The 27,877-nt window shown below is 43.4% G+C and overlaps 2 protein-coding genes and 1 pseudogene across 4 annotated transcripts in view; 1 reads left to right on the forward strand and 2 right to left on the reverse strand.

The window, feature by feature from the left end:
* The window catches only part of ABCC5 (ATP binding cassette subfamily C member 5), an 86,995-nt gene extending 75,943 nt beyond the window's left edge, over window positions 1–11,052 (reverse strand). Inside the window, exons 1-2 of one of the 3 annotated variants that reach the window (XM_045198615.2) lie at window positions 10,624–11,052; window positions 7,084–7,267 (exon numbers count right to left, since the gene is read on the reverse strand). In XM_045198615.2, the coding sequence (XP_045054550.2) occupies window positions 7,084–7,212 (129 nt within the window). In that variant the 5' untranslated portion in view covers window positions 7,213–7,267; window positions 10,624–11,052. Of the gene's footprint in view, window positions 1–7,083; window positions 7,268–8,477; window positions 8,656–10,623 lie in introns of those variants that run through there. The other 2 variants (XM_024564067.4, XM_045198614.2) reach the window with 2 other exon arrangements.
* On the reverse strand, window positions 9,053–9,259 carry LOC112309644 (U2 spliceosomal RNA; annotated as a pseudogene).
* Window positions 11,053–22,255: 11,203 nt separating the features above from the next.
* LOC112305107 (5-hydroxytryptamine receptor 3C-like) lies at window positions 22,256–27,763 on the forward strand. Its single transcript, XM_024560775.3, has 9 exons — window positions 22,256–22,322; window positions 23,554–23,720; window positions 24,091–24,135; window positions 24,582–24,691; window positions 24,962–25,131; window positions 25,326–25,486; window positions 26,511–26,715; window positions 26,904–27,119; window positions 27,249–27,763. The coding sequence occupies exons 1-9, from the start codon at window positions 22,256–22,258 to the stop codon at window positions 27,476–27,478; spliced, it is 1,371 nt and encodes a 456-aa protein (XP_024416543.2). The 3' UTR covers window positions 27,479–27,763.
* Window positions 27,764–27,877: the final 114 nt, after the last annotated feature.

The raw sequence follows: 27,877 nt of genomic DNA on the forward strand, positions 1-27,877 counted from the left end.
TTTCCAGGCTTTGGCTTGAAAAACAAAACACCAAAATGAAATGTATAAATAAAACTCCCTTCAGGGCCTAGTACCACACATGTGCCCCCGCTAAATGCTTCTCGTAAGACATCGGTGGTTGCGTGACGTGACCCTCCGACTGCAGAACAGGCTGGAACTGCTGACAATGGTGCGAAGAAAACACAAAGGTGCCGACTTGGGCAGTCTGGCTATTCTTCCTCTGTGAGAATACAACATTTAAGAAAACTAAGTGACTGCTCCACACCATATGTGCTTTAGCAAATAGAAGTCTTCGCCTGCTGTAATAGAGTTAAGAGGAACTTTGAACAGCTAATTCAAAAAATAATCTTAAGTAATTTAAACATATATAATATCTAACTATACAAATAGGCTAACTCCCTAAAAAGGGGGTGGGGAGGGAAGGGAGTACAAGCTCAATCCTATTAATCAGTGAACTTCATTGTGGCCAATTAACTTCACATTTGTCTGTAATTTTGATATTAACAGATTTAACCATTGCAACACCTTCTGCAGGCCTAGTTGCCTGTTCTGGCATTGACCTTTTCATTTTTGATTAAGAGAGAGTGAGCCATTAAAAAGAATTTGCAGAAGGCTACCTAAAAGCAGAACCAAGATTTCATTGAAAAAGTTTTCATTAGCCATTTGTAGCTTCCAAGTTTTCTATCTTAACAACATAAAGATTGAAGTATTTAAAACTGCTTAAAAAAACAGGAAGCTAGTTCCAATATCTTTTTTTTTCCTTTTTAACAGAAAGCTCCTTTAACGCATGCCAAAAGGCTATACTGACTTCCCTGAAGCAGCATTTCCTAGGAAAACAGCAGCAGCCCTGCTGCAGATGGCGTAAAAGAGCTCATGATCAAGGCCAGCCTCAGGAGACCCATGAGCTGTCGGTTCAGTCACCATGCAGCAGAGCCACTTGGGCTCTGCACCAATAGCAGCACTGTTGTCATCTCCACCAGGGAGCTCTGGACTGCTATTGGAGACCAACACCTGGCACCAAGCCAGATACCCTTATCATACGCATACGCATTCCAAGCTCTATAAAGCTTTATGGATGGGGGGGGGAGGGGAGGGAGGGCCACTTTATGGATGGGGGGGAGGGGGGAGGGCCAAAACAAAAAAAAGCAGGTGTTCTTACTCATCCTGTCACTGTCCAGAAAATGTGCTGAGTCACCGTGTACCAGTCAGGAGAAAAATAACGCAGAGACTGTAAGCACTAACCCCCTTCATCCTGTCCTTCTCTTAAGTAGACTCACAGGTAATGTTCTTGACTCTGAAAACACAAGGGCATAGACAAATCCACACACCCTTTTTTTCTCGTCCCTAAAGAAAAGCTTTCAGAGTCAAACTCTCTGAAAGTGTAAGGCACTAAACAAGACTAATTCATAACAATTATGTCTCTGGGTTGAGGGGATAATGGTGATTTATTTTTTCTATAATATTCTACATTTTGCAGTTTCTATAATGAGATCCTAATTCTTACATAACAATATACCTTAGAATCATATTTCCTGGTAATTAAGAGATTAGATCCACATCCTGACCTCTAGGATATAACTTCAAAATATTTCAACTCACTAGTTATAAAACTTCAGCCCAGGGTAAAGGGTCAGCTTCATATGAAATTAAAGGAAATGCTAAGTTAAGGTCACGGGACTTTGTGAATGTATGCTTTGTTACCTTGCCTGGAGGCAGAACATTCTAACTTAGTAGAAAGAAAATTCCACCAACAGCACACTTTGAAGTGGAGGGGGGGAAAAAAGAGAGAAAGCAGCATGGATGGAACTGGAGAGCATTATGCTAAGTGAAATAAGCCAGGCGGTGAGGGACAAATACCATATGATCTCACCTTTAGCTGGAACATAAGCAATAGAAGAAAAAAGCAAACAAAGTATAACCAGAGACATTGAAGTTAAGAACAATCTAACAATAGCCAGGGGGTAGTGGGGTGGGGACAGTGGGAAGAGGGGATTACAGGAACTACTATAAAGGACACATGGACAAAATCAAGGGGGAGAGTGGAGGTGGGGGAGGGAGGTGGGTTCAGCTGGGGTGGGGTGGAGGGATGGGGAGAAAAGGCATATAACTGTAATTGAATAACAATAAAAATTATTTTAAAAAAAGAAAGAAAAAACAGAGAAAGCAATCATATGGGCACATGAACTTTAGTTGACTTCTGCTATTTTCCATTCTTCCTCCTTTTCCAGATTTGACGTGCTAATGAAAATCAAGTCACCCTAAGCTCAGGTTTGGGAGCAGTAAGAAAACAACTACACAATAAAAAAGGTTGACAAAGCATTGAATAGTTTTGGCTTGCTTTTGCTTAAATTTTAATTTAAAGCAACTAAAATCCAAACTCCTTGTCCTATTATTCAAGAACACACACACCATCTGAAACTCGCCAACCTATTCCTCTACATCTACGACTTCACACTTTATGCTTAAAGCCAACCAGGCCCTCGCTGGCCCTATCCACAACTCTCTTCTGCTAGGCATGTTCCTCCTTTCTCCAAGTTCTACCTATTCCTCAAGTCTCCAATCAACTGCTACCTCCTGAAGTCCTCCGATTTCAAAGACTAAAGCACTCTCTCCTTCTCATTAATTTCCATAGCATCACAGTAATCTATGCACATGTCTCTGAGTTGAAGCTTCTGTTGGAGGGCAGGCTGGCCCAGCATCGATTTATCTTTATCTGCAGCAGACCCACTTCATCCCGTGCTGTGCATGCATCTTGCAGAGTGATCAAATGTTCACTGAATTAAAAAAAAATGGATAAGCATCACATCTTAAAATAAAGAAATAGACAAACCAGGGCTCGTGGAGTCATGTGGTCCACATATGCTGACATCCGCGCGCAGTGGTAAGAAAAGCAGCTGTGCCTGGAGAGCCCTGCCTCAGCTACCCTGGTGTAAAGGAGTGGTCTAGACATAAATCTTCATGTTCGCTGAAATTACACCAGCCTAAGGCCAGCCAACATTACTACTCAGGTCAAAGAACTAACAGCACAGAGTGCACCCCTATTAGCACTTCAGGATGAACGGATGTCGGCTAAGCATGAAATTGTGTGGTCACAGCATTAACTAAATAGTCCTAAACAAAGGTAGGTGTAAAATGAGTTATTTTTACCTTTATTATTTCTAAACAGATGTGATACAAATACTTGAAGATGTGGCTGATTAGAGCAATTTTCCCTAAAAGGTATTTCAAACGAAAGATATGGCCACCATACCAAGAACTCGGCAAACCGTGCACTTCGCAACTTTGCTTACAGATTGATTAAAAAAAAAAAATCACTGGCCTGTTTAAAATCAGAATTTTTTCCTTGGCGCTTTGCTTCTGACTTCTGGACCTCTCAAAGGTTAACGGTGGTGAGTATAACCTTGTTTTCCAGTTAAGAGCCACAGACGTATTCTTATCTTTTATTCCTTGGAGTAGTTTTGTTTTGTTTAATTTCTGAGGGATAGTAGTATACTTGACAACTGGAACATCTGGTCCCAGATTTCCTCTCTGTAACTACTATACAAATGATGGTTCTGATTATATGACATGAAATTGTAACCTCTACCCAATTACCAGCTTACATTTAAAAAAAACCCATATGCTTATATAGCCATTCTGCTTCTCTACTACTTAAATTATCCACTTTTTATACCATCTCTGAACCAGAAATTTTTTGTTACCTTGCTGGTTCCCTCTATCAGCAAACTGTTAACATGTAAGACAAGTTCAAGATCAATAAACCTAAGAAATTTTCATTTTTGTTAGGCTAAATCCAAGAACATTCTAGGTGATATGTAAACTTTTAAAAAACATTTGATAATTACGCATTCACTTTAATGTGCATAAAAAATGGTTGCATAAACCTACGATTTTATTGCTTAGGTCAAGGCTAAGCAAAAAAGAAAAAAGAAAAAAACTAATGGAAAGAAATATTTTAAGTAAAAAAAAAGGTCAGAGGGTACAAGGATATGATAAAAAACAAAACAAAACAAAAACAACAAACCAGGATTCAAATTTAAAAGTTTAAGAAACATGAAATGACAATAAAAATGGTATTTATATGAGCCTCCTGAAATTTTAAGGAAGTGTTACTAGCCTTCCTGTTTCTTCCAGATAAAGCTTGATCACATGTAGGAAACTTGCTGTCTGATGCCTGACTATAATTTGGGGGACAAAAGGCACAAGAGTGACTCTATTTCCAGTTCTTCTCCACTGCACAGGAAAAGCTTACTGCTGCCACTGCAGGTCCTAATGTCAATTCTACTCTAACCAACTGGAGAGGGGACCTGTCCCCAGAGATTTCACAGGGCCACACACTAGCTCCCCGGGTTCTACCTGTTCCTGCTCGACATGCCATCCTTGGGCAAGCCCGCTCACTTCCGAGGCTTCATCTGCATGGACACACTGATGACCCTCAATTTTTTTCCTGGTTCTCCTTCTTGCCTGTGCTCTATCCATCTACTCATCACTTTACCTGGATGCACTTCAAATTCAATATGCATAAAGGCAAACTCATTCTTACCACCAATGCTAGGCACCTCAATGTGTCCCTCCCCTTTCAGAGATGCACCGGAATCTCTCCCCTCCCCACCTCATTATTATGGATACAGACCCATGGCTTCTCTCACAGGGGCTAGCACAGGAGCCTCCCAACTGCTCTCTCTATCTTTTTCTCTCTCTCCTACACAGGTTTTTTTCCCCCCATAATTGCCTCAAAACTAATCTTCCCAAGATAATATCAAGTCTTAAAATTCCCTTAACAGCTCAACCTCATTAGCCATTGGGTTACACATATTAAGACTACAATGAGATATCAGATATGCCTATCAGAATGGCTAAAATAAAGATTATGGGGGAGGGGCAGGTGGAAGAGGGTAACAGGATAGATGTTGGCGAAAGGGGACGAGGCCTTGGACGGAGAGCACAGGATGCAGCGTGCAGACGGTGTATTCTAGAACTGGACACTTGAAACCTATGAAATTCTGTGGACCAATATAGCCCCAATAAATTCAACTAAAAAATAAAGATAATGGTAAGACCCAAACTGGCAGGAATGCAGAGAAACTGGGTGCATCACCCATTACTGGTGGGAATATAAAACTGTACAGCTCCTGTGAAAAGAGTATTGATGCTTCTTATGAAACTAAACACACACTTATCATATGACCCAGCAACTGCGCTTCTGGGCATTCCAGAGAAACAGAGCTTATCCACACAAAGTCCTACACAGAAATATTCAGAGCACCTTTATTTGTAATAGCCACAAACTAGAAATAACTCTCGCGTCCTTCACTAGGTGAAGGGTTCAACAAACTATGGTTTATCCACAACATGGACTGCTACTCGCAATTCAAAGGGAAGAAATATTGATACACACAACAAATAAGACGAATCTCAAGGGAAAAATGCTGAATGAAAAAGGCAATCTTAAAGGAGTCTACACTGTATGATCCCACTTATATGCAATACTTTAAATGACAAACAGAGACGGAGAGCAGAACCATGGTTGCCGGAGCTCAGGGGGCGAGGTGGAGAGATCCCGGGATGGCGGTGTTTTCTGTCCTGACTGTGGTGGTGGTTCACACAAATCTACACAAGAAAACACTGCATAGAACACACACATACACACACACGAGTGCACGTAAAACTCGTGAAGTCTTCATCAGGTGAAGAGACTGTATTACTGTCATCAATATTCCGTTGTACTACTGTACTATAGTTATGCAAGGAGTTACCATAGGGGGAAGCTGGAGAAAGCGCACATGGATCTCCGTATTGTTTCTTACAACTGCATGTGGGTCTACAGTTACCTCAACATAAAAAAGTTAAAAGAAAAAACCCCTCCTTGCCCTGGTGGTGTGCCTCAGTTGTCAGGAGGCAACGGATCGATGTTTCTCTCTCACATCAATGTTTCTCTCTCTCCCCCGCAGTCTAGACAAAAGGACACAAAGAAGAGACAAAACTGGCACTTTGAGGATTTGACACTAACTACACTGAATCCGTTTCTCCAAAGTTAAGCTTGAATGGGAGAGTACTGTACAGTATACAGTGGGGACAGAAAACGCCCATTCCTGGAAAAATGCTAATTAGTAAGACAGCCAAAGAGTGGCAGCAAATGTTAGGCTGATGAAACTCTAATGGCAGCAGCAGAAACCACATCTTTCTCAAGGTTTCACGTAACAAATGCACGAACACAAACCTGACTTCCTAAACCCAGTCGCCCCTCACTTCCCCTTATTAGTTACTTTTGCAAGTCAAGAAAAGGAATAATTTCTTTTCTTAAAGATACTTCCTCCTGTTTAAAATGTATATTCATTATTTCCTTTGGAGGAGACTAGACTATTACATGGATGTACTTGAAAAGCTCACTGATTACCCTACAACAATCTAGAATTGTTTCAAGTACTACCTGAAATCCGAATAACTCTCTCCAAAGGAGTCATGTTAAACACAGACAACAGAAGCAAAGGGGGGGGAAATTTTAAGCACATGGATGAAGTGTGATGGTTCATATTCCCTTTGCTCCACTCCTCCTCCCCTCCCATATGTTCTCTCCTCTTCAGGAAAGCCTTTTCAGAAGGCTCCGAACGTGAGCCTAAGTGGCAGAGAGAAGCCAAAGGGAGAAACAGGTGGAAGGCTGACCGCCAACCTCTCCTCTTTCATAAGTGACCATAAATTCTTTTTTTAAAGGTTTTATTTATTTATTTTTGGAGAGAGGGGAAGGGAAGGAGAAAGACATGGAGAGAAACATTGATGTGAGAGAGAAACAGCGATGAGTTGCCCCCAACCAGGGACCTGGCTCCAACCAGGGACCTGGCCCACAACCCAGTCACATGCCCTGACTGTGGCATGTGACTGGTCCCATGACGAATGGAACCAGGGACCTTTCAGTTTGCAGTATGACGCCCAACTCACTGAGCCACACCAGCCAGGGCCATAAATTCTTAACAGTGACCTAAAGTCAAAAGAAACTTCTTTTAAACTATGCATGACGTGAGCAAAGAAGACGTGGTCTAGTCAACAAGCAGATAAGAAAAGGCACTTGGGAAAGGACATACTGACCAGCCGGGTCCTCTTGTACTTGGAGCCCTCGTGGTCCGTGTCCTGCCGGGGAGCGCTGGTTCTCTCTCTCACACTTCTGTAGCCGGGACTGGGGATGATGTACTCCTTTCCTATGTCGATATCCTTCATCTTCTCTGAAGGGAGGTGCCAGGGCTCACAGATTTCTGATTTCACTCGAGAATTTCTGAAATTAAAAATTCATCAGGAACAGATATTTCCTAAATTGTGCTTGATAATATGCAAATGTGCCTTAAATTAGGACAAAGACTAAAAGCACTAAGATTTTCTACTCTCATATCTATAAAAAATGTTTAAAAGTTTTTTTAAAGTACCAAAAAAATTTCAGTGTAATAAAAATAAGAATTATCTCCTCCCACTGCTAAGCAAATCAAAAAAAAGGTTAGCAAAAATAAACCCACTGGTAGAGAGACCCACTCTCTTCAACTAAGTTCAAACCCAATGTATAGAGGCTTTGGATAGGTCTTTAAAAAAACAAAACTTTCTGAAAACAGTTTAAGTTTGTTTCAAGAATTACAAACTCCACAATTTTAAAATAGGTATCATTCCTCCTACTAAATTTTACTAAATGAAAACTTATAAAACACTTATTCTACCAATGATGTATCCCATCTCTGCATTTTTATAATCAGGTAATGAATTAGCTGATATTATTTTAAAGCAGCATGGAGTTACACAGCTAACATATAAAACAATAGTATACCTTAACTTTAAAAACAAATTCCCCTTGGGATACGAAAGTGTTCTAAAATTAGATGGTGGTAATGGCTGCACGATTCTGTGAATATACTAACAAAATACCTCAAAAGGCCGAATATCTATGGTTTATAAATTACATTTCAACTAAGCTGTTATTAAACAACAAACACCGAAACAAATTCCCCACCCTGCCCTAGGAAGTCTAACCTAGTGTGACCTGAAACCCTGTTCTAAATCTCTGTTTGCCTGGCCAACTCTAATCAATATTCTGTATCAACTTCGGTTACTTTCAAAAAAAGGAAACCCGTACACACCTCTCTGAAACATTTCCCGGCTCTGAGATGGTTCAAAGTTTCCCAGATACAAGCTGAGAAAATCCCTTTCATACCAGCCTCACTAGAAATTAAAGTATTACCATGTTGCCTTTTGCATTCCATAAATTCCTAGCTAGCAATCACTGTTAATTTAAAGGCACTACTCTGCAGACAAAATTCGGACTGCTACAATTCATTTTTTAAGGTATCAGGGGGAAAAAAAAAGGAGAAAACTTACTAATCCTCTAAATAAAAAAGGACCAAATCTCCCCAGCAGATGTTTCCAGCACAAAGAAAACTTGACTTCTTGCCTTTCAGAAGTCTGACTCGCATACCCTGAGTTGATACTGCTAAGTTACTTACCTTTAAACAAACCAAAAAAACCAGTCACCTTGTCCAATGACAAATTCCACCCTAAAGAACACCAGCTGACAACCAAGAACACAGCTATCACATCATGGAGACCTCCACAAGCCTGAACTGTAAACAGACCTGGCACCTGCCAGCGCTCCCTGCGTCTGCATGCAGCTGCAGGTAAGAGTAATTAATTATTCTTGTTAGAGGGGTCACAGAAGTCCAACCTTCACCTCCAAAGGTTCCCAAGCCTAGCTAATTGAAAAGATTAGCCCTACTTTGAGAAGAGGCAGGAGGAGGGGAGGGAGTCTGAAAGGGGGGGAGGCCCAAGGAACTCATTTATAATATCAAATGCCATATCATGAGGAACACGGAGGTCACCTCGATTGTCTAAGAACTCATGATAACCACAGATTCTTTCCTTCACTTCATCTCAAGTTACCCTACGTGTGAATGATGTGGGGAGCAGTTTCCCAACACCTCTAACACTCTTGCCTCTTTAATTTCCTGGGGAAAGAGGCACAGCCAAGAGAGCGGGCAGGGCTTAGAGGGGCACCCAGTTACTATCTCCTGGCCTTGAACACACAGGTGATCCCATCCGCTGTGTATCAGCGATGTAAGACAGAGCATTCCACATCGAGGCCAGCCACAGGCAAGGAAGGCTGACAGGTCTGGGAAAGAAACAAGGCCCCAATCCGAAGGCAACTAAGGAAGAATCACTAGGCTAAACTATTTTTAAACTGGTAAGAACAGATACTACACTTGATCTCAGCCAAAGACCAAGAAGCCATGGGCTAAACTACTTTTAAATACTATTGGTGTGGCCTTTTGGTCAAGATCAAGTGTAGTAGTATCTGCTCTTATCGGTTTAAATACTACTGGTATTTACTTCCTTTCTTCCATTCTCCCTTAAAGTTGTGTTAAAGTCTCTTTAAAATACTAACTTGCTTTAGTTATTAAGGGAGAGGAAGAAAGGAAAGGAATTTTTGTTCGAGATTGAGCCAGAGCTGTGGGATGGCACTAGCAGAACAACCAAAGTGGAAGAACCCCAAAGAGGTGCCAGACTAAAAATTAAGAGTTGGGGCCACTTGGTCAGCTGCCTTTTTTATGAAATCAAGACCCTCCTTCCAGTGATACAAGGGTACAATGAAGCAGATGAAACTGCATGGGGTGAGGGGGTTTGCACAGGACTAAGAACTTTAATTAGCCAGACTGGTGTTTCCAAAACACCTTCATAACTTGGATTTCCAACATCTCAGGAATCTGGTTCCACACCCTGAAGCTGCATAAGAGGACCCGACCAGAGGCTGAAAGGAGGATTCCTATTAATCCCCCTCCTCCAATATACTTGTATTTCCAACCCTCTGCACCTTTCACTTACTCATGCTGGAGACCCCAGCCTAACCTACACATCTCCCTGCCCATCTCCTCCTTCAAAACCTGAAACTTTGCCAGTCATTCCTGTGCTACCTCCCCACGTCTGTGCATAAACCAAATGACCCTTGTGTCATAAATACAAAGCATCATGCAGCTCTGTGAGGTGGAAATGGAAAGGGCAATGACAGTCAAGAAATCTGGGTTCCATTCTGGGCTCTGCCCAGGGTTTGCTGTGCGTGCTTAAATCACAAACCTCCATTTACCCTTTTGCAAAAAAAAACTCCAAGAGGACGGCTTCTCAGGTCGCTGGCAGCTCAGTCTCCGGTGTGCGGCTTCAGCTGGAGTGTCCCATGCTGCCCTCCCCACAGCCGTAAGGATGGGGGCTTCTCTCAGTGCAACTTCGCCTGGGATGCCTCGGACCCTAGGGCGTTCCCATGGCCAGTAGGGGCCTGGCAAGCGATAGGGACCCACACCCACGAGCCGCGGGCGCAGCACCCCCTGGTGGCCGCATCCGGGAATGTAGCCAGCACCCTTGACCACTCATCCCACCCTACCTGCCTTCCCAGGCCAGTACCTCACCACCAGCCCTCAGGGATTGCGTCCCAAGGAGGGGGCGGCGGGAGACAAGACGAAGGCCAGGCCCTTTTTTCAGGTCTCTGGCTTTCCCCGAACTGCTTGTATACCGATCACAGCCCGCCGCCTCCAGAGCAAATACACTGGGGTGATCCAAGTGACAACCGAGGGGGAAGGACGAGATGCGGTAGTACCTGCTACCTACCTGTGCCCCAGGTCCTGGACCACCGCGCTGGCCACTCGACCACGCTCGCGAGCACCAGCTCCGTAGCAAAACAAGCCTTTATAGCGGCATTGGCCGCCAGACTGCGCAGGCGTGCTGCACAAAGAATCCCCAAGACTGAAGGGAATTGTAGTCCTCCTTCCAGGAGCGCGAGGCTGAACATGCGGCAAAAGACTCTATTTCCCAGCAGCACCGTAGCAGCCCTGGGGGAGGTGCTGGCTGCTCCTTTCCACCGCGTTCCTAGCTCTGCACCATCCTTCTCAGTACTTCTGCGATCCTGTCTGCAGTCTTCTCTGAAACCGCGCTTGGGTGGCCGGGAGGGTTGACAGTAGCGCTGTGTGGTCCGGCAGCCCAGTGTTGGTAGGCAGGGAGATCCTGACAGCGTGCGGCCGTTTATGACCCTAAGCACCGTGAAGGTCACTGTAGCTTCTATGTCCTTGTCGCCAGCCAGTTCCCAATCTTATCTGTTATGACTGGTTGTTTAAGAAGCCACCCTGCATTCTGATATCACCTTTCGTACTTTTACCCCATGGTGTGTGCCGCCAGGTTTCTAGATAGAAATGCTACGATCACAGTTTATAGAATGGCAAGAGCCTTAGAAACGGTACGCCAACTCATCCCTATCTTTTTACAAATGAATCTGAGGTTCCCTTTATCTCTTTTTTTTGGGGGGTGTGTGTTTCGTCTGTACCTTCAACATGATCATAACACAACTACTCTGTTGAGTGTCTACCTACCCGGCATCTGGTGCTTACATACAGTTCTTGTTTCTTTTAATCTCTATAACAATCCTATGTGTAGGTACTATGAGTATCCATTTCAGAGATTTAAAAAATAAAAGAAGGTAAAGTGACTTTTCCACCTTTATACAACCAGATAATGTGACAACACTAATGTGTCATAAAGCAAAAGTAATTAGTACAGTGCTCTTGCACAAAACTGAATTGATAAACCAGTGCACTAGAACAAAGATCCGAGAAACAGACTCACACATATATGTAAACTTGATCTGTAACAGAAAAAAAACTACAAGTCAGTAGAGAAAGGAAGAAGATTCCATAAATAATGCTGGGATATTGCTTATCTATATATATTTTAAAACTCATGGTTTACTGCTTTATACATACCACCAGAAAAATCTATTTCAGGTAGATCAAAGACCTAACTATGAAAGAAAAAGCTTTTTTTTTTTTTTTTTTTTTTAAGAAAGAAAGAGGGAGGAAAGGGAGGGAGAAAGAGAGGGAGAGAAACATTGATGTGAGAGAGAAACATGGATCGGTTGCCTCCCGCACTCTTCCTTCTGGAACCTGCATCCTAGATATGTGCCTTGACCAGAAACCACCAGCACCCTTTCTCTTTGCGAGATGACACCCAACCAACTGAGCCACACCGGTCAGGGCTGAAAGTAAAAACTTTGAGACAATTAGAAGAAAAGGTGAAATATCTTTGTGAACTTGAGAATAGAGAACTTCTTAAAAAAGATATAAAAACAAGTAAGAAAGGTAAGATTGGTAACATTTTACTATATTAAAATTTAACCTTTTGTATAAGATACTATATAAAGCACAAGTTATAACTGATAAAGTATTTAAATATAAAACACAAATAATTTCTATAACTCAATAATCCAATAGGAAAATAAGCAAATGATGTAGACAAACTGTTCACAGAAAACCAGAGAAGCCACTTGAATATGTTTGAAAAGACACCCAATCTCACTAAAAACCAGGGAAATGGAAATTAAAATAGCAATGAGATGCCATTTTATGCCCACTTTACATTATGGGGAAACGTGAAAATCTGACAACACCAAGTGTTGTCAAGGATCTGCATGGACAGAACACGAGTTATTTCACACATTGCTGGTAGAGTTCAATTGATGGAACCTTGGAAATGGCCTGTATTGTTAGGCCTCAAGTAGATCCCTAAAATTAAGTGGCTTGCCCTGGCTGGGTGGCTCAGTTGGTTGGAGCATCATCCCTGTAACCAAAAGGTTGAGGGTTCAATTCCAAGTCAAGGCACCTATGTGGTAAGGATTTCAAAAAGAAAAATTCTGACTTCCGGCCAAGATGGAGGCATAGGTAGACACATCTTGCCTCCTCACAGAACCAAAAGAAGGACAACAACAATTTAAAACAAAAAACAACCAGAACTGACAGAAAATCGAACTGTATGGAAGTCCAACAACCAAAGAGATAAAGAAGAGACATTCACCCAGACCGGTAGGAGGGGCAGAGACAGGCAGCTGGGGCGGAGAGGACTCTCAGCAAGGCAGTGGCTGGTGGACCCAACGAGGTGGCGGATTGTGCAGCGGGGTGGGCAAGGCTGCAGCTGGCCAGCGAGGCAGCAGCTGGTGGACCGGGTGACAAACCTCACAACCCAGAGTTCCAGCATGGGGAAATAAAGCCTCAAACCTCTGATTGAAAACACCCGTGGGGGTTGAGGCGGCAACAGGAGAAACTCCCAGCCTCACAGGAGAGTTTGTTGGAGAGACCCACGGGGGCCTAGAGTGTGCACAAGCCCACCCACTCGGGAATCAGCACCAGAGGGGCCCAATTTGATTGTGGGTAGTGGAGGGAGTGACTGAAAACTGGTAGAGAGTGGAGCAAGCACCATTACTCCCTCTCGGCCCCTCCCCCACATACAGCGTCATAGGGCAGCGACCAGCGTTACCCTGCCCTTGTGAACACCTAAGGCTCCGCCCCTGTTACGTATAACAGGTGCGCCAAGACAAAAAAAATAAATAAGGCCCAAATGGAAGAATAGATCAAAGCTCCAGAAATAATACAACTAAGCAACGAAGAGATAGCCAACCTATCAGATGCACAGTTCAAAACACTGGTAATCAGGAAGCTCACAGAATTGGTTGAATTTGGTCACAAATTAGATGAAAAAATGAAGGCTATGCTAAGAGAAACAAAGGAAAATGTACAGGAAACCAATAGTGATGGGAAGGAAACTGGAACTCAAATCAACGGTGTGGACCAGAAGGAAGAAAGAAACATCCAACTAGAAAAGAATGAAGAAAGAAGAATTCAAAAAAGTGAAGAGAGGCTTAGGAACCTCCAGGACATCTTTAAATGTTCCAACATCCAAGTTATAGGGGTGCCAGAAGGAGAAGAGGAAGAGCAAAAAAATTGAAAACTTATTTGAACAAATAATGAAGGAGAACTTCCCTCATCTGGCAAAGGAAATAGACTTCCAGGAAGTCCAGGAAGCTCAGAGAGTCCCAAAGAAGCTGGACCCAAGGAGGAACACACCAAGGCACATCATAATTACATTTGCTAAGATTAAAGATAAGGAGAGAATCTTAGAAGCAGCAAGAGAAAAGGACACAGTTACCTACAAAGGAATGCCCATAAGACTGTCAGCTGATTTCTCCAAAGAGAGCTTACAGGCAAGAAGGGGCTGGAAAGAACTATTCAAAGTCATGAAAGGCAAAGACCTATATCCAAGATTACTCTGTCCAGCAAAGCTTTCATTTAAAATGGAAGGGCAGATAAAGTGCTTCTCAGATAAGGTTAAGTTAAAGGAGTTCATCATCACCAAACCCTTATCATATGAGATGTTAAAGGGATTTATCTAAGAAAAAGAAGATAAAAAATATGAACAGTAAAAAGGACAGCAAACTCATAGTTATTAACAACTACACCTAAACAAAAACAAAAGCAAACTAAGCAAGCAACTAGAACAGGAACAGAATCACAGAAGTGGAGATCACATCCAGGGTTATCAACAGGGGAGTGGGAGGGGGAGAAAGGGGGGAAAGGTACAGAGAATAAGTAGCATAAATGGTAGGTAGAAAATAGACAGGGGGAGGGTAAGAATAGTATAGGAAATGTAGAAGCCATAGAACTTATATGTATGACCCATGGACATGAGCTATAGGGGGGGAATGTGGGAGGGAGGGGATGTGCAGGATGGAATGGAGGGGGGGGGAAATGGGACAACTGTAATAGCATAATCAATACAATATATTTTTTAAAAAACAGAAAAATTCAGCAGCTTGAAGTTAAGAAGTTTATTTCCAGGTGAGTCTACTGGATCAGCAGTGCAGTTCTGCTTCTTGCAGTCCGTCAGAGACCCAGGGGGACAGTAGATCTGTCAGGTCCAACATTTGGCTCCCGCAGTTGCTCTAGGGGTGTCCAACCTGCGGCCCATGGGCCGCGTGCAGCCCGGGATTGGTATGAAGGTGGCCCAACAGAAAATCGTAAATTTACTTGAAACCTTTTTTTGCTCATCAGTTTCCCTTAGTGTGTGTGTATTTAATGTGTGTCCCAAGACAACGCCTCTTCTTCCAGTGTGGCCCAGAGACACCACAAAAGAGTGTGAAGGAGTGAGGTGGTCTTCGGGCACCAGCCAAGAAGCTGCCTACATCATTTCTAATCACATTCTATTGGTGACAGTTTAGTCACATGGTCGCATCTGACTGAGAAGAAAACTGGGAAATGAAATGTTTAGCAGAGCAGCTATAAGCCATCTACAACTTTGTAACAGTGGAAAAAGAAAAGAAGAGATGTGGGGGAAAGCTAATAGATTCTTATGCCTGTCCTTGAACCCAGCAATTCCACTTCTGCACATACGCTCTAGACCAGCCTTTCTCAGCAGGGGCTTCTGCAAGTGAATAAAGCCCTACCCAAAATGATCTGAGTGACCATTTTCTTAATTCTCCCAAGGATAACACAGAGCTAGAATCATTCTAGGCGCGGAGACGAGAAGTGAATTTATTACACACAGTGAGTACCCTAGGACATTAGGGGTTAATGCCATTAGCTGAGAAAAGGTGACCCTGAAGCGTCTCCCACACATCTGCACAGAGATGTATGCATTGTGCATTGTGTGTAATAACGGGAAGAATCTAAACGCCACTAGTAAAAGAACAGATAACAAGTTATGGTATTTGTACAATGGGACATTATACAGCAGTTTAAGAACAAGGGCTACTACGTATCGATATGTATAAATCTCAAAAATGTTGAGTAACAACAAGTTACAAAAAGACTCAAATTGTGTGACTGCATTTGTATTAACTTTGCAAACATGTAAAAATATGATGTTATTTAAGGATATGCATGTATATTGGGTGTGATAAACAACAATTTCAAAGTGTAGTTATCTCCGCTGTTGGCGGGAGCAGCACAAGACCAGGGAGTGACACGCAAGGGGCTTTGCCTGTGTCAGTAATCTTTTATTTCATTTCAAAATGACTTATAAATGTCAAAATTTAGCAAAGCTTGGAGGCGGGTACATGGGTGCTTCTAATATCTTTTGCTGTATTTTTGGTAGCCTTTAAGTATTTCATAATTGAAAGGTTTTCATATCATAGAAACAAACACTTCTCCTCTTGTTGGAGATGTGCGCAATTTAACATATATACAAATACACACAGTTTCTACTGGTGAGAATCGCTGAAGTATCTCGGGCTGCCTGATGGGATAAGGAGAACCTCCCAGCACTCCTCAAGCCACCTCACTGAGGCACACTAGTGCTTCCAACCATGCCTCAAACCCTGCAGCACCCAAAAGCTGCCTATCTGATACCCTCATATAAAATAAAATAAAACCTTCTAAAACCTCCCTGAAATACATATTAATTATAGGTTTAAAAAAAGAAGAATGGATGAGCACTGTGCAGACCTAGTGCCAGCCTTCAGTGTGCTATGGCACGCTGGTGGTCTAAGGATTGCCGAGGCCACAGGCAGCAAACACAAGGCCCGCGGGCTGAATCCAGCCCTCCACTTTGTTTCATCCGGCCCAACACCTTGTGTCTACCCGGCGGCAGCGCCAAGCTCCTTGCCCCTAGTTAAAGAGGAGTTACATTTTTACAGTCCTAAAACTACATTCAGCCCTTTGAGGGCAACCGTGAGGCTGATGTGGCCCCCGGTGAAAATGAGTTTGACACCGTGGCCTAAGCCAAAGACTTGTACTTATTTACATGATATTGATTGCAAAGCATCCTTCCTTGAAATGTGTTTGTGCTGTGAAGTGTTTTGGAGAGTGATATTCGCCAACACTCAGGCAAGGGGCTAGAGAATCTGTGGCAATACAGACTTCCATGTATTTTAAAATGATTATGTTGTGTAATATACTGGATTACTCATTCATTCAATATTTGATGGAGATATAGTGGAGATAATAAAACAGACACATCTCCTGCCTTCATAGAGTTCAGAGTCCCAGGTAAGCATTAATTAAAATTTAAACTGTACCTGAGGTGAGTACTAGAAAAGGAAGGTATATGTTACATCTGAAGGACAGTAGGAGTCAGGGAGGGGAAGATGGTGGAGGTGGCAGCGGAGGGAATGCTCTAGGCAGAGGGCACAACAGAGATAGGTGGTGGGAGAAGGAAGGATACATTTCCAAAGGCCTGTGGTCTATGTTACAGGTCTTTAGAGTAAGAGAGTAAACAGCAACCACTGCAAGGTTTTAAAGGGTGAGTGGGTTAAGGGTTCAGAAATCGAATTTGCATTCTGAAAACTGCACTGCAGCTGGCGGACTGGAGAAGGAATTAGAGGCAGCTAGAACGGAAGAGAAGAGTCTAGCTAGAAGTGATTGTTGTCCGGGAAAGAGGGTGATGGCTTGGGCTAGGGTTGTGGTGGGAAAAAGGAAGAGAAATGGGTGGACTTGAGAGCAATGTAAGAGGTAAAATGACAGAGCTTGTTGATGGATTAGATGCGGTGGTATGGGAAAGAGAGGTGTCCAGGGAAACACATGGCTGCAGAGCTGGACGGGCGGTGACACGCTCACCGCCATGAGAAGGCTACCACAACAGCCTCCTGACACCCTCCTCCACCCGGCCCGTCAGCAGCTAATTCATGTCAAGTGGTAACAATCGCCCCCATCCGCTGTGGTTCTCGCATTGACTTCTCCTGCCAGTTATACAGGCAAAATTTCTGTTTTGCAGATCAATTTTGCCATGAAAGTCATTTTCATGGAATAAGGCTTTTAAAAAATAATTAATAGGGGGGACAGTGGGAAGAGGGGATTACAGGAACTACTATAAAGGACACATGGACAAAACCAAGGGGGAGGGTGGAGGTGGGGGAGGGAGGTGGGTTCAGCTGGGGTGGGGTGGAGGGATGGGGAGAAAAGGCACACAACTGTAATTGAATAACAATAAAAATTTTTTTAAAATTAATAAATTGAATCTTCTATTTGACATCATGGAAATAGTATGGCGTGACAGAATAAGGCACCTCTTTAATGATCTAAGGCAGATTAGAAAAGAAGAGGATTCAAGATGTAAACAAGGCCAAAAGAGAGCCGATGACGTGATAGCGCATTGTGCACACAAGGGTTTCACAGCCCTTTTGATGGAGAACTGCAGTGGATTGGTTCGTGCACATAGTGCTCGGTGGTATAGTCACACTGCAAGTCACATCACACATTCATTCTAAGAAGGAATCTATGGCACACTTCCCATCTTTGCAGCAGTAACTTCCCAAGCTCATTAGCAGTAAGGGTACTAGTCAGAATGAAGTAAAGAATTGCTTTAAAATTATTTCGAAGTGCTCATATTCAGAGGCACTATCAAATGGGCCCAAAACATAACAGATAAGTGTTTAAAAAATTAGTTGCTTGTTACAAAGAGGAAAATAATTTAGAACAATTATCTAATTTTAGTGAAATAATATTATCCACCACATTAAATTCGTGTTGTGTTGATTCTGTAGTCTTGTATGCACATAATTTGTACATTAACTTTAATTTTACAGTGGTATAAGAGCTATAAGCGTAAGGACTTTATACATGGTTTCATGGAAGTACATATTTAAGTAATCTTATAATATAAATAATTTAAGTAAACATCAGGGGTTTAGGAGAATTCTTCTTCTTCAAATAGTCCTGAACCTTCTGCAGGTTTGGGAGACACGGGGCGTTAACCAAACATCGTCTGCAAGGCCTTCCGTGATCCGGCCCCACATGACACCGCAGCTGCATTTCCTGCCACTCTGCTACTCAAATCTGAGGTCCTGACAGCACTGTGATTTCCATGTTTACTCCGGCTGTTCCCTCCGCCCAGAACAAACCACCTGAACCTACTCAGCTAAACCAACAAACATCAGAGCCCATAGGCACGCCTCGGGATTTTAACCCTCCCAGAATGATAATTAAGGATTATTTACTCAACTGAATAAAATGATACGGTATGTCTAACACCTCTAATGGTAAGGTGTGCATGGGGGTTCTCCCCCACGTTACTGAGACGTATAGGCTGGACACCTGCAAGGCCACAACAGGGGAGGCAATACGGCCCAACTGGGACAAAGGCAGAACCGATAGTCCAGCCAGGATGGAGCCTTCTCGCCAAAACACGTCTAGGCATTTCCCAAGTGTTTTCTTATCAGAAGAAGAGATAAACAACTTTGGGCTACATCAGAGATAACCTTTTTAGCGTGAACGTCAGTTCAGAAAAATTTAAAATCTAGGCAGGCTGCATTTATTTTTCATTCAAAATAGTTCATTTATTGAGTCCTAGGATGAAACATTTGTATTCTTAAAACAAATATATACCTTATTCATTACAAGACCACCAATGAGAAAAATTGCTATTACCTTTTAGCTACTAAAATGTTATCATCTGAGTATATTTGAGAAGTAACAATACCAAAGCATCTTTTTTATTTTTTTATTGTTTAATCTTTATTGTATTGTTTTTACATTACCTTTCAGTCCCCTTATACCTCCCTCCCCCCAGCAATCACCACACTGTTGTCCATGTCCATGAGTCCTTTTTCCTTTTTGCTCAATCCCTCCACCCCCTAACTTCCCCCAACACTAGCTATCATGCTGCTCTCCATCTGAGTCTGTTTCTATCTTGCTTGTTAGTTCAGTTTGTTCATTAGATCCTATGTGTGAGTGAGATCACCTTTTTAAACTCTTATCCTAAAATTAGATCTACGTGGATAATGATATGTGGCTTGCAGGTGGCCATTGATCTAAAGAAAAAGAAAAGAAAAAATATTCCCCCTTGATTCAGACCACGTTTATATTGCTCAGGGATTCAGGGCAGCTTGTAATTCATATTTTACTTTCTATGTGCTTATAGGTTCTTACAGTTCTAATACAATTTCAGGTTTTAAAATCTTTATTTATTTATTTAAAGATCTTATTTATTTATTCATTTTTAGGGAGAAGGGAAGGGAAGGAGAAAGAGGGGAAGAGAAACATTGATGTGTGAGGGAAACATGGATTGGTTGGTCCTTGTTCATGCCTCAACCAGGGACCGAATCCACAATGCAGGCATGCGCCCTGACCAGGAATGAACAGGTGACCTTTTGATTTGCAGGATGACGTCCAACCAACTGAGCCACATGTGTCAGGGCACTATTTACTTTTTCAAAAATATTTGATTTATTTATACAGATGCTGCTTGCATTCTATATTCTGTCTGTAGTAAGTTTAAGACACTTTTTTCAAGTTTTATCTTCTAGATTTATTCTATTTACCTAAAGCAGTATTTCCCAAAATAATCCATGGAGTATTAGTCTTGCAAGATATTCTGGGAAGCAGAAATTTTCAAAGTCAACTAAGTTGGGAATATTGTGTCCATGATATTCAAGTCACATGAACACATTTTAACTAAATACTCTAAGGAATTCTGCAATAATAAAACCTGTTAAGCCTTGTTTAGTTTAGTATTTCTCAGACTTATTTGAACTTGAAATAACAAAAATAATTTTTAGAAACAGCATTTAACATCCTATAGAACTAGTGTTCTGTGGGCAAAACTTTGAGATATGCTGATCCAAATTCATCTGAAAAAGAAAAAGAAAAAAACTTCCCAAAGGGGCAGCAATTCTCAAATGATGAAGAGGCACCCTGAGAAGAGCAGAGGGATCCTTACTGGTATCTGAGACTGAGCAGAGAGGGCTCATGGGAACCAGGGTGGCTTTCGTCAACCCAGACAGTTTAAGTCCAGAAGATTCCATTCCGGTTGAAATGACCCAAGCACCCTCAGGCGAGCCAGGATAACAATGACAACTACTCTTACTGCCATTATTTCTGCTTCAGTTTATTCATTGCTCAGGATAGGAAAGGCACTATCCATACATGATCTCCAAACACATAAAGCCCCTGAAAGACTGGTTTTATCCTCCCGATTTTAGAGAGGACAACCCTGAGGCTGACAGAAGGTGACATGATTCCAGTAGAAACAGGATTTGGTCTTAAATCTTTCTTACTGCATCACAGCGACTCAGTCTGTGAAGCTTCTTCATATAAGCAATTGCTCTCCCTTTGTTCTCTAGGCCACTGACCACCCTCTCTGGAGTCTTCCCTAACAGAAATAAATCTAGAGTAAAGCCAGTTAAACCATTGATTAGTTTGGCCCACTTAACCATACTATGTCTGATTTCCTCTATGGACCAAATTTTGCACATTCTAAATCTGATGCGACCTCTGACCGCCCAGGCATGAAACAGTGTTTCCAAATTACTTCTCAAGGTTCTTGAAGAATCGCACAACAATACCAGTCCTAACAGTCAAAGCCAACTCAAACGCTTATAGAGGCCAAGCAGGTAACATGAGTGAGGGGAGCTGGCTAGGAACAAGACAACAGGTGGTCATAGAGACTGTGACGATCTAGAGAGACTATTCCTCCACCAAAGGGCTTAGCTGTCTTTTAGCTTTGGCACATTGTTGTCAAGCAAAAATGTGAGCTCAGTGTTGCTTGATTTCATTTTTCAAATGAATCCAGAAACACAGTTGTTATGTGAAATCTCCCAATTCCAAAGTGTTGACAACTAATTTCTTTAAAACCCTAGCAGAGCCAAAAACAATATAAACTTGCAGGCTGGTCACTCATGGCCTCACAAGTCAACTTCTACTAAAAACAGTATTACCTCTGCTACCTCCGCTCTACCCCACTATTCACTCCCTCCGTCCAGCAGACGTGGGTCCACATTGCTTTTGATACCCTCACAAAAATCAGAAGTTAAGACCTGTCAGTACTGGAGTCGTGTTTAAAACCTTAGAGCACAGGTAGCAAATACAAAGCCCTCTCCGGCCCCCCACCTCGTTTTATCCGGCCCGGCACCTTGTGTCTACCCAGTGGCAGCGCCGAGCTCTCGCTTAACTGTTAAGGAGTAGTTACATTTATACAGTCCTACAATTGCATTCGGCCCTTTGAAGGCAACCTCGAGGCTGATGTGGCCCCTGGTGAAAATGAGTTTGACACTCCTGCCTTAGAGTCTGAAGTTGATTATAAAAAGGAGACCTTTTTTTTTGAAAGATGGCAAGAGGGCTAAAATAATTGCAGCTGTCACTGGAAGATGATGGCATCCATCTGTGCCTTTTCTAGGACGCATTATGTGCTAGAGTGATTCCACAGTATGAGGAAGCCATTAGCACTGCTCCGGTGACCAAATATTTTTGCTTCCTCCCCTCCAAACTGATTTTCCAGATTCCTTTTGGAGACTAGATTCAGGGCCAATTAGGTCACAGGGTGAGTAGTCCTCCATGACATTCTCTTAGCACTAGGGGTACTCGTTAGAGGGGTGGTTAATGCCACCCGACACCAGTATTATTCAAAGCTAGGGCTCAAGGTGTGGCCTCTTGGTCTTTTAAGGTCAACATCATTACTAAGTCACCAGAGAAGAGCTAAAGAGAGGAAGATGGAAAGAGGTTGGCTCCATGGGGAGGGATTCCTCCTCTGCCTCCTTCTCCACCTGCTGCTTCAAGGTAAGACAAGAACAAAAGCAAAGCAGATATATAAATTTTGAGAATCAGAGAAACCAGGCTAATTCTTGGTTTTCCTAGGTAGTCACTGATTGGATGTTCATTTTGGTAAAAATGGAAATTTATAACACTGATGGCTTAGTACCTCTTTCTAAGGTCTTAACAGTTAACTCACTCTTCTCTTTAGTTTCTTTTCCGCTCTCCTGCTCCTGCTGGCCTCTTCTCCTTCCCTATGTCTTTCTCTTTCCAAGCGCATAATCTACCCCCATGGTTTCTGAATGTCAGGTGATGTTATGTAGAAGAGAATTCTTCTCAGCTCTCTCGAAACCAATGGAATGGAACAGGAAAGATGCTAAGAGGCAGGGCATGGACGAGACTTGCCATGAAGGAGGGAGGTTTTTCAGTATAATTTTCCCAGTCTAGAGTATTTTTCCTGTTTGCTATTGAAAATGAATAACGAGGGATAGTATGACATCAGAGAGAGATAAAAATAGATGTTACCACATCACTCTCTGTTTCTACTCCATAGAGTAGAAACTAAAGTATGACTAGAAAGTGGTTGGGTATAAGATTGGTATCAAGGAACTCTCTCTGAGAGAGTCTCAGGGACTATGATTACTGAATTGAGAATCACAGCACGTAGTAGACATAATAAAACTTACTGAATTGAAAAATTGGATTTCTTCCTTAGGATCCCACATATCTCACACTGCCTGCCACCTGATGCCACCAACATGTAAGGCCATACATACCCTGAACATGCCTGATCTCATACTACCTACCTACCTGATTACTTCCTTAGTCATTAATTTACGATCATCTATACCTTATTAATATAGTGAAGAGGAGAACTGTGGTGGCAAAATTTGTCACTGGCATCACCCAGATGGCTCAAGGACAGAGAGGAGCAATGGAAGGACGTTGAGGGAAGGTGCAAAGGTTTGTGGTGAGACTGGGAAAAACATAGCAGGGCACTGACAAGCAGTGGTCAGGCCTGAGTTTGCATACGCCTTTGGACAAGCTTTGCATGGAGACAGAAACAATGGAATTGAGGATGGAGCCCTGACTCAGCTCACCTCACCAGCTTCCACCATTTACCTACCTGTGCAGCCCATGTTCTCTGGTTCAGGAAGGAGAGGCTCACAGGCTTGTCCTGTGCCCCCTATTTTCTCACAGAAACAGTCCCTAGACCCCAGCGCCGGCGCTCCTCTCACAGAGTCCCTGCTCTCCACAGGAAGAGGAGACACTTTTACCATCAATTGCTCAGGCTTTGAGCAGCATGGAGTGGATCCTGCTGCCTTCCAAGCAGCGTTTGACAGAAAGGCCTTCATCCCGGTCACCAACTACAAAAATCCCGTTCAAGTCAACATCTCCTTCACCCTGTCTGTCATCCTGGAAGTGGTGAGTCCTGACCAAACACTGCAATGGTGTAATGGTAAGCAGTGGGTCTCCTGACTGGATTTTGTAAAATTCAGAGTTCCTTCTGTGGAGTAGGGAAACAGAAAAGGGAATGCTACAATGATATCTCTGCAGGTAAAATCTGTCCCTTTTTGGAATACTCCACAAGAAACATAATCCCAATGGCCTCATATTGTTTTTTCACTTATGTTTCCCATGTGCCCTAGATTATTTGACCTACAGTTTTCAGTGGCTTATGATTAAAAATCCTAATTGCCACACAGAACAGCCTTAGAAATGAGTACGAGGTGAGTGGTGGCACTGGACCTGACTTCATAGAGTTAATGATCCTGCATGAAAATTGTTTTTCCAGAATGTACAGCTTCAAGTGATGACATCATTCCTGTGGCTAAATATGGTATGATAGACTCAGTTTCCCCTTTACTATAGTACCTTCCTTTTTCTGCTCCTGGGTCCAACTTTGCAGATTAGAATGGATAAAGCTGAGAATACCCATGAGTTAGATGAGTTCAAACAGAGCCAGACCAACAGTGAAAACACAAAGCTTCTTTATTATTTTGCCAGTTTAGGAGGGCAGAGATGGGGCACAGGGAGAAGGCAGAATAAAGCAAGGGTAATATTTAAATGGCTCCATCCTTGGGAATCCAAAGCCCAGCTCAAGGTCTCCCCTGAGAACATTGAGGGAGAAATGGAAGACTGTTAGTGACATTGTGACAGCTCACCAGAGAGGGGCTGGGAGAGTGAAGAAATGAGCAGGGGAAAAGAGTGTAAAGTGCAGGAGATCTTAGAGCAAGACTAAAACTAATGCCCACTACATTCATCCCATATCATGGTTTCCTCTAGAAATGGTACAATCCATTCATCAGGTGGAACCCAGAGGAATGTGGGGGCATGCGGAAGCTCAGCATAGCAACTGAAAACCTATGGCTTCCAGATATCTTCATCAAGGAGTTGTAAGTACCAGGGATGAAAAAAGCAAGAAGGAGACCTTATCTCCAGAGAAGAGCATAGTGTAACCAATGGGGCTACACAAACACTCAATTTAGAAAGTTGCAGTATCTGAACTTAGGAGCTTACGAAATCCCAAGAACATGGAGATAGGTGGAAGGGGGAAATCAGATAAGAGGGGCTGGAGCCCAGGAACGGGGGAACCTGAGAGAGAGAGAAGGCCAGGTCTGACGGGGAACCCACAGCACCCACCTCTCCATCCTTCTCATATACAGGGTAAATGTGGCTGAGACACCTACGGGGCTCATGGCTTATGTCAACAGTGACGGGCACATCCGATACGATAAGCCGATGAAGGCGATCACCGTCTGTAACTTGGACATCTTCTATTTCCCCTTCGATGAACAAAACTGCACGTTCACCTTTAGCTCTTTCATCTACACAGGTGAGTGAGGCTCATAAATAGTGGTCTGTTGAGACACAGGGAAAAGGTTGGGGCTGAGAAGAGGACAGAAAGCTGGGAACAGTGAGGGAATCTCACTGAAAGGGGTGTGGAAGCTAAGTGGCAAGAAACCCAACGGTCTGGGCTAGGGGGTTGGGGGCATTTGAGGAAGCTGAGTTGTCTGGGTCTCTTTACAGTGGAGAACATACTCCTGGGCATGGAGAAGAAAGTGCAGGAGATTTCAAACACATCAAAGAACCTCATTCAGAGCAAGGGGCAGTGGGTACTTCTGGATATCGACCAGAAAATGGTGAAGATGACCGTGGGCACCAACCAGTACGACCAACTCATTTTCTATGTGAGTTCAGGGGCCCTGGTTGTGATCTTCCCCTGGGATGCATAGCTTATGTCCCCTCCAGAGCATAAAGTTTTCCACTAGAAAGTAAGCTTCCTGAGCACAGAGATTTTTATCACTTTTTTTTACTGATAAATCTCTAGTACCTAGCACAGTGTCTAGCACTCAGTAAATATTGATGGAATAAATCCTCCCCGAGGAAGAAACGAAGCTCCCGTGGCAGTGATTCACACTGAGAGGGAGCCTCCCTTCCCCCAGGGCCATCAGAACTTTCTAGAGGGCTGGAATTATTGTGTTTAATTTTAAAAAGAGAGGACGGAAGACAGTATGGTGATTACCAGAGGGAAAGTGGGGTAGGGGTGGTAGAAGAGGGTAAAGGGGGGATAAATGGTGATGGGAGGAGACTTGGCTCAGGGTGGTGAACACTCAATACCATATACAGAGGGTGTACTATAGAATTGTACACCTGAAACCTATGTAATTTTATTAACCGATGTCACTCCAATAAATTCAGGAAAAAAATTTAATAAAATAAAGAGATGGTAGCAAATTTATGCAACACTCTCTTGGGGATATTATGATTCCAAATCCTAGTGATCCCAAAATATCTGCCACTGTCTTACTTTCCCTCCTACTAGTCTTAAATTCCGCCAGCAAAGTCACTAGATATTAGACCTTGATGAGGGGAGCAAGCAAAACTACAAGGATAAAATGCACATGGTAACCTAAGAATCTGGCCCCTCAATCCTGCTAAGAGCATATCGCAGGGATAAAACTGAAGGTGGAGAAACTGACACTTTGGGCCAAGAAGGAATGAAATGTGTTTCAGCGGTAAGGGGCATGGCAGAACCAAACCCTGGGAAGGCAGACTGTGGTGATTAGGATGACTTTGTTGGAGAGACGGGACAGTGAAGATGACTTTTCCTTATTAGACGGTTTGTTCTGGGACAAATCTCAACTCTTGCTCTTAACTTGCTTGGCAGCCTCCCAGCCTACTCCTCTCTTGCCCCTCTCTCCTCCCCACCAGGTGGCCATCAGGCGCAGACCCAGACTCTATGTCATAAACCTTCTGGTGCCCAGTAGCTTTCTGGTTGCCATCGACGCCCTCAGCTTCTACCTGCCAGCAGAAAGCGAGAGCCGCGCCCCATTCAAGATAACCCTTCTGCTGGGCTACAACGTCTTCCTGCTCATGATGAATGACTTACTCCCTACCAATGGCACCCCCCTCATCAGTATGGCCCCTCCCACTTTCCAGGGAAGCAAAGGCAGCAGAGGACAGGGAGGGGAACCTGGAGAACCAGCTGCCTCTCCACTTAAGGGGGAAAGGGGCTCTGTAGAAAGATTTAATTTGGGGAAAGAGGCTGAAGAAAAGTGTAGAAATTATTTGCCCTGGTTTATTTATAGTTTGCTTTGCTCTCAGGTGTCTACTTTGCTCTCTGTCTGTCCCTGATGGTGCTCAGCCTGCTGGAGACCATCTTCATCACCCACCTGCTTCACATTGCCACCAGCGAGCCCCCACCCATGCCCCCGTGGCTCCATTCCCTGCTTCTGCACTGCACCAGCCCAATGAAATGCTGCCCCACTGCTCCCCAGAAGGGAAACAAGACCCTGGGCCTCCCCCCAGCCCACCTGCCTGGTAAGGAAGTCAGCACTGCCCACACTTCCTCTTGCAACACCTCCACTTCTTTGTTCCTGCCTCCTTCCCTGTTCCCATCCCTCACAGGTGATCTGTGCAGCCCACAGCCTGGTCTCTGTCTCTCCTTAGGGCTGAAGGAGGCTGTGGAGTTTGTGGGGAAGGTGCCAAGTCCCCAAGAGGCAGAGTTAAATGGTTGCCCTCAGTCAGCAAGAATCTGTCAGGAAGATGAGGCTCAGAAGCAGCACTTGGTCAGCCTGTGGGTGCACTTCAGCCACATGATGGACACCCTGCTGTTCTGCCTGTACCTGCTCTTCATGGCCACCTCCATCATCACGGTCATTGTCCTCTGGAACACCTAGGCAGATGCCCACCTGCAGGCTCTAGCCCGCAGCTTCCATTGCCCCAGAAACCAGCCAGGCTCTCATGCCCTTTCAAATCCCAGGCTCACAGCCCTGACAACCACCTTATTTTTTAATCTAGTCCTTTTGTGCAGTCAAACCAGACACAGATGGTTTCCTATATCTTCCCAGAGTTAGGTCATTGCTCCTGCACACCATCAACTACCCTCAGCCTTCCCACAAGTCTTGCTTGCCTGGCTTCTTAGGAATACTTCCTTGATTGAATCACCCTTAATAAATCCCTCTGCAGAAAGCACCGGTTCTTCCCAACATTATATTATAGTACAAAAAAATCTTGGGATTAAGAGTCTTATTGCAGAAACTTCTCATTACCAAAAGGATTTTTGTTTGTTTGTTTGT

This window comes from Desmodus rotundus, chromosome 2, assembly GCF_022682495.2.
Source record: "Desmodus rotundus isolate HL8 chromosome 2, HLdesRot8A.1, whole genome shotgun sequence".
Taxonomy (NCBI): domain Eukaryota; kingdom Metazoa; phylum Chordata; class Mammalia; order Chiroptera; family Phyllostomidae; genus Desmodus; species Desmodus rotundus.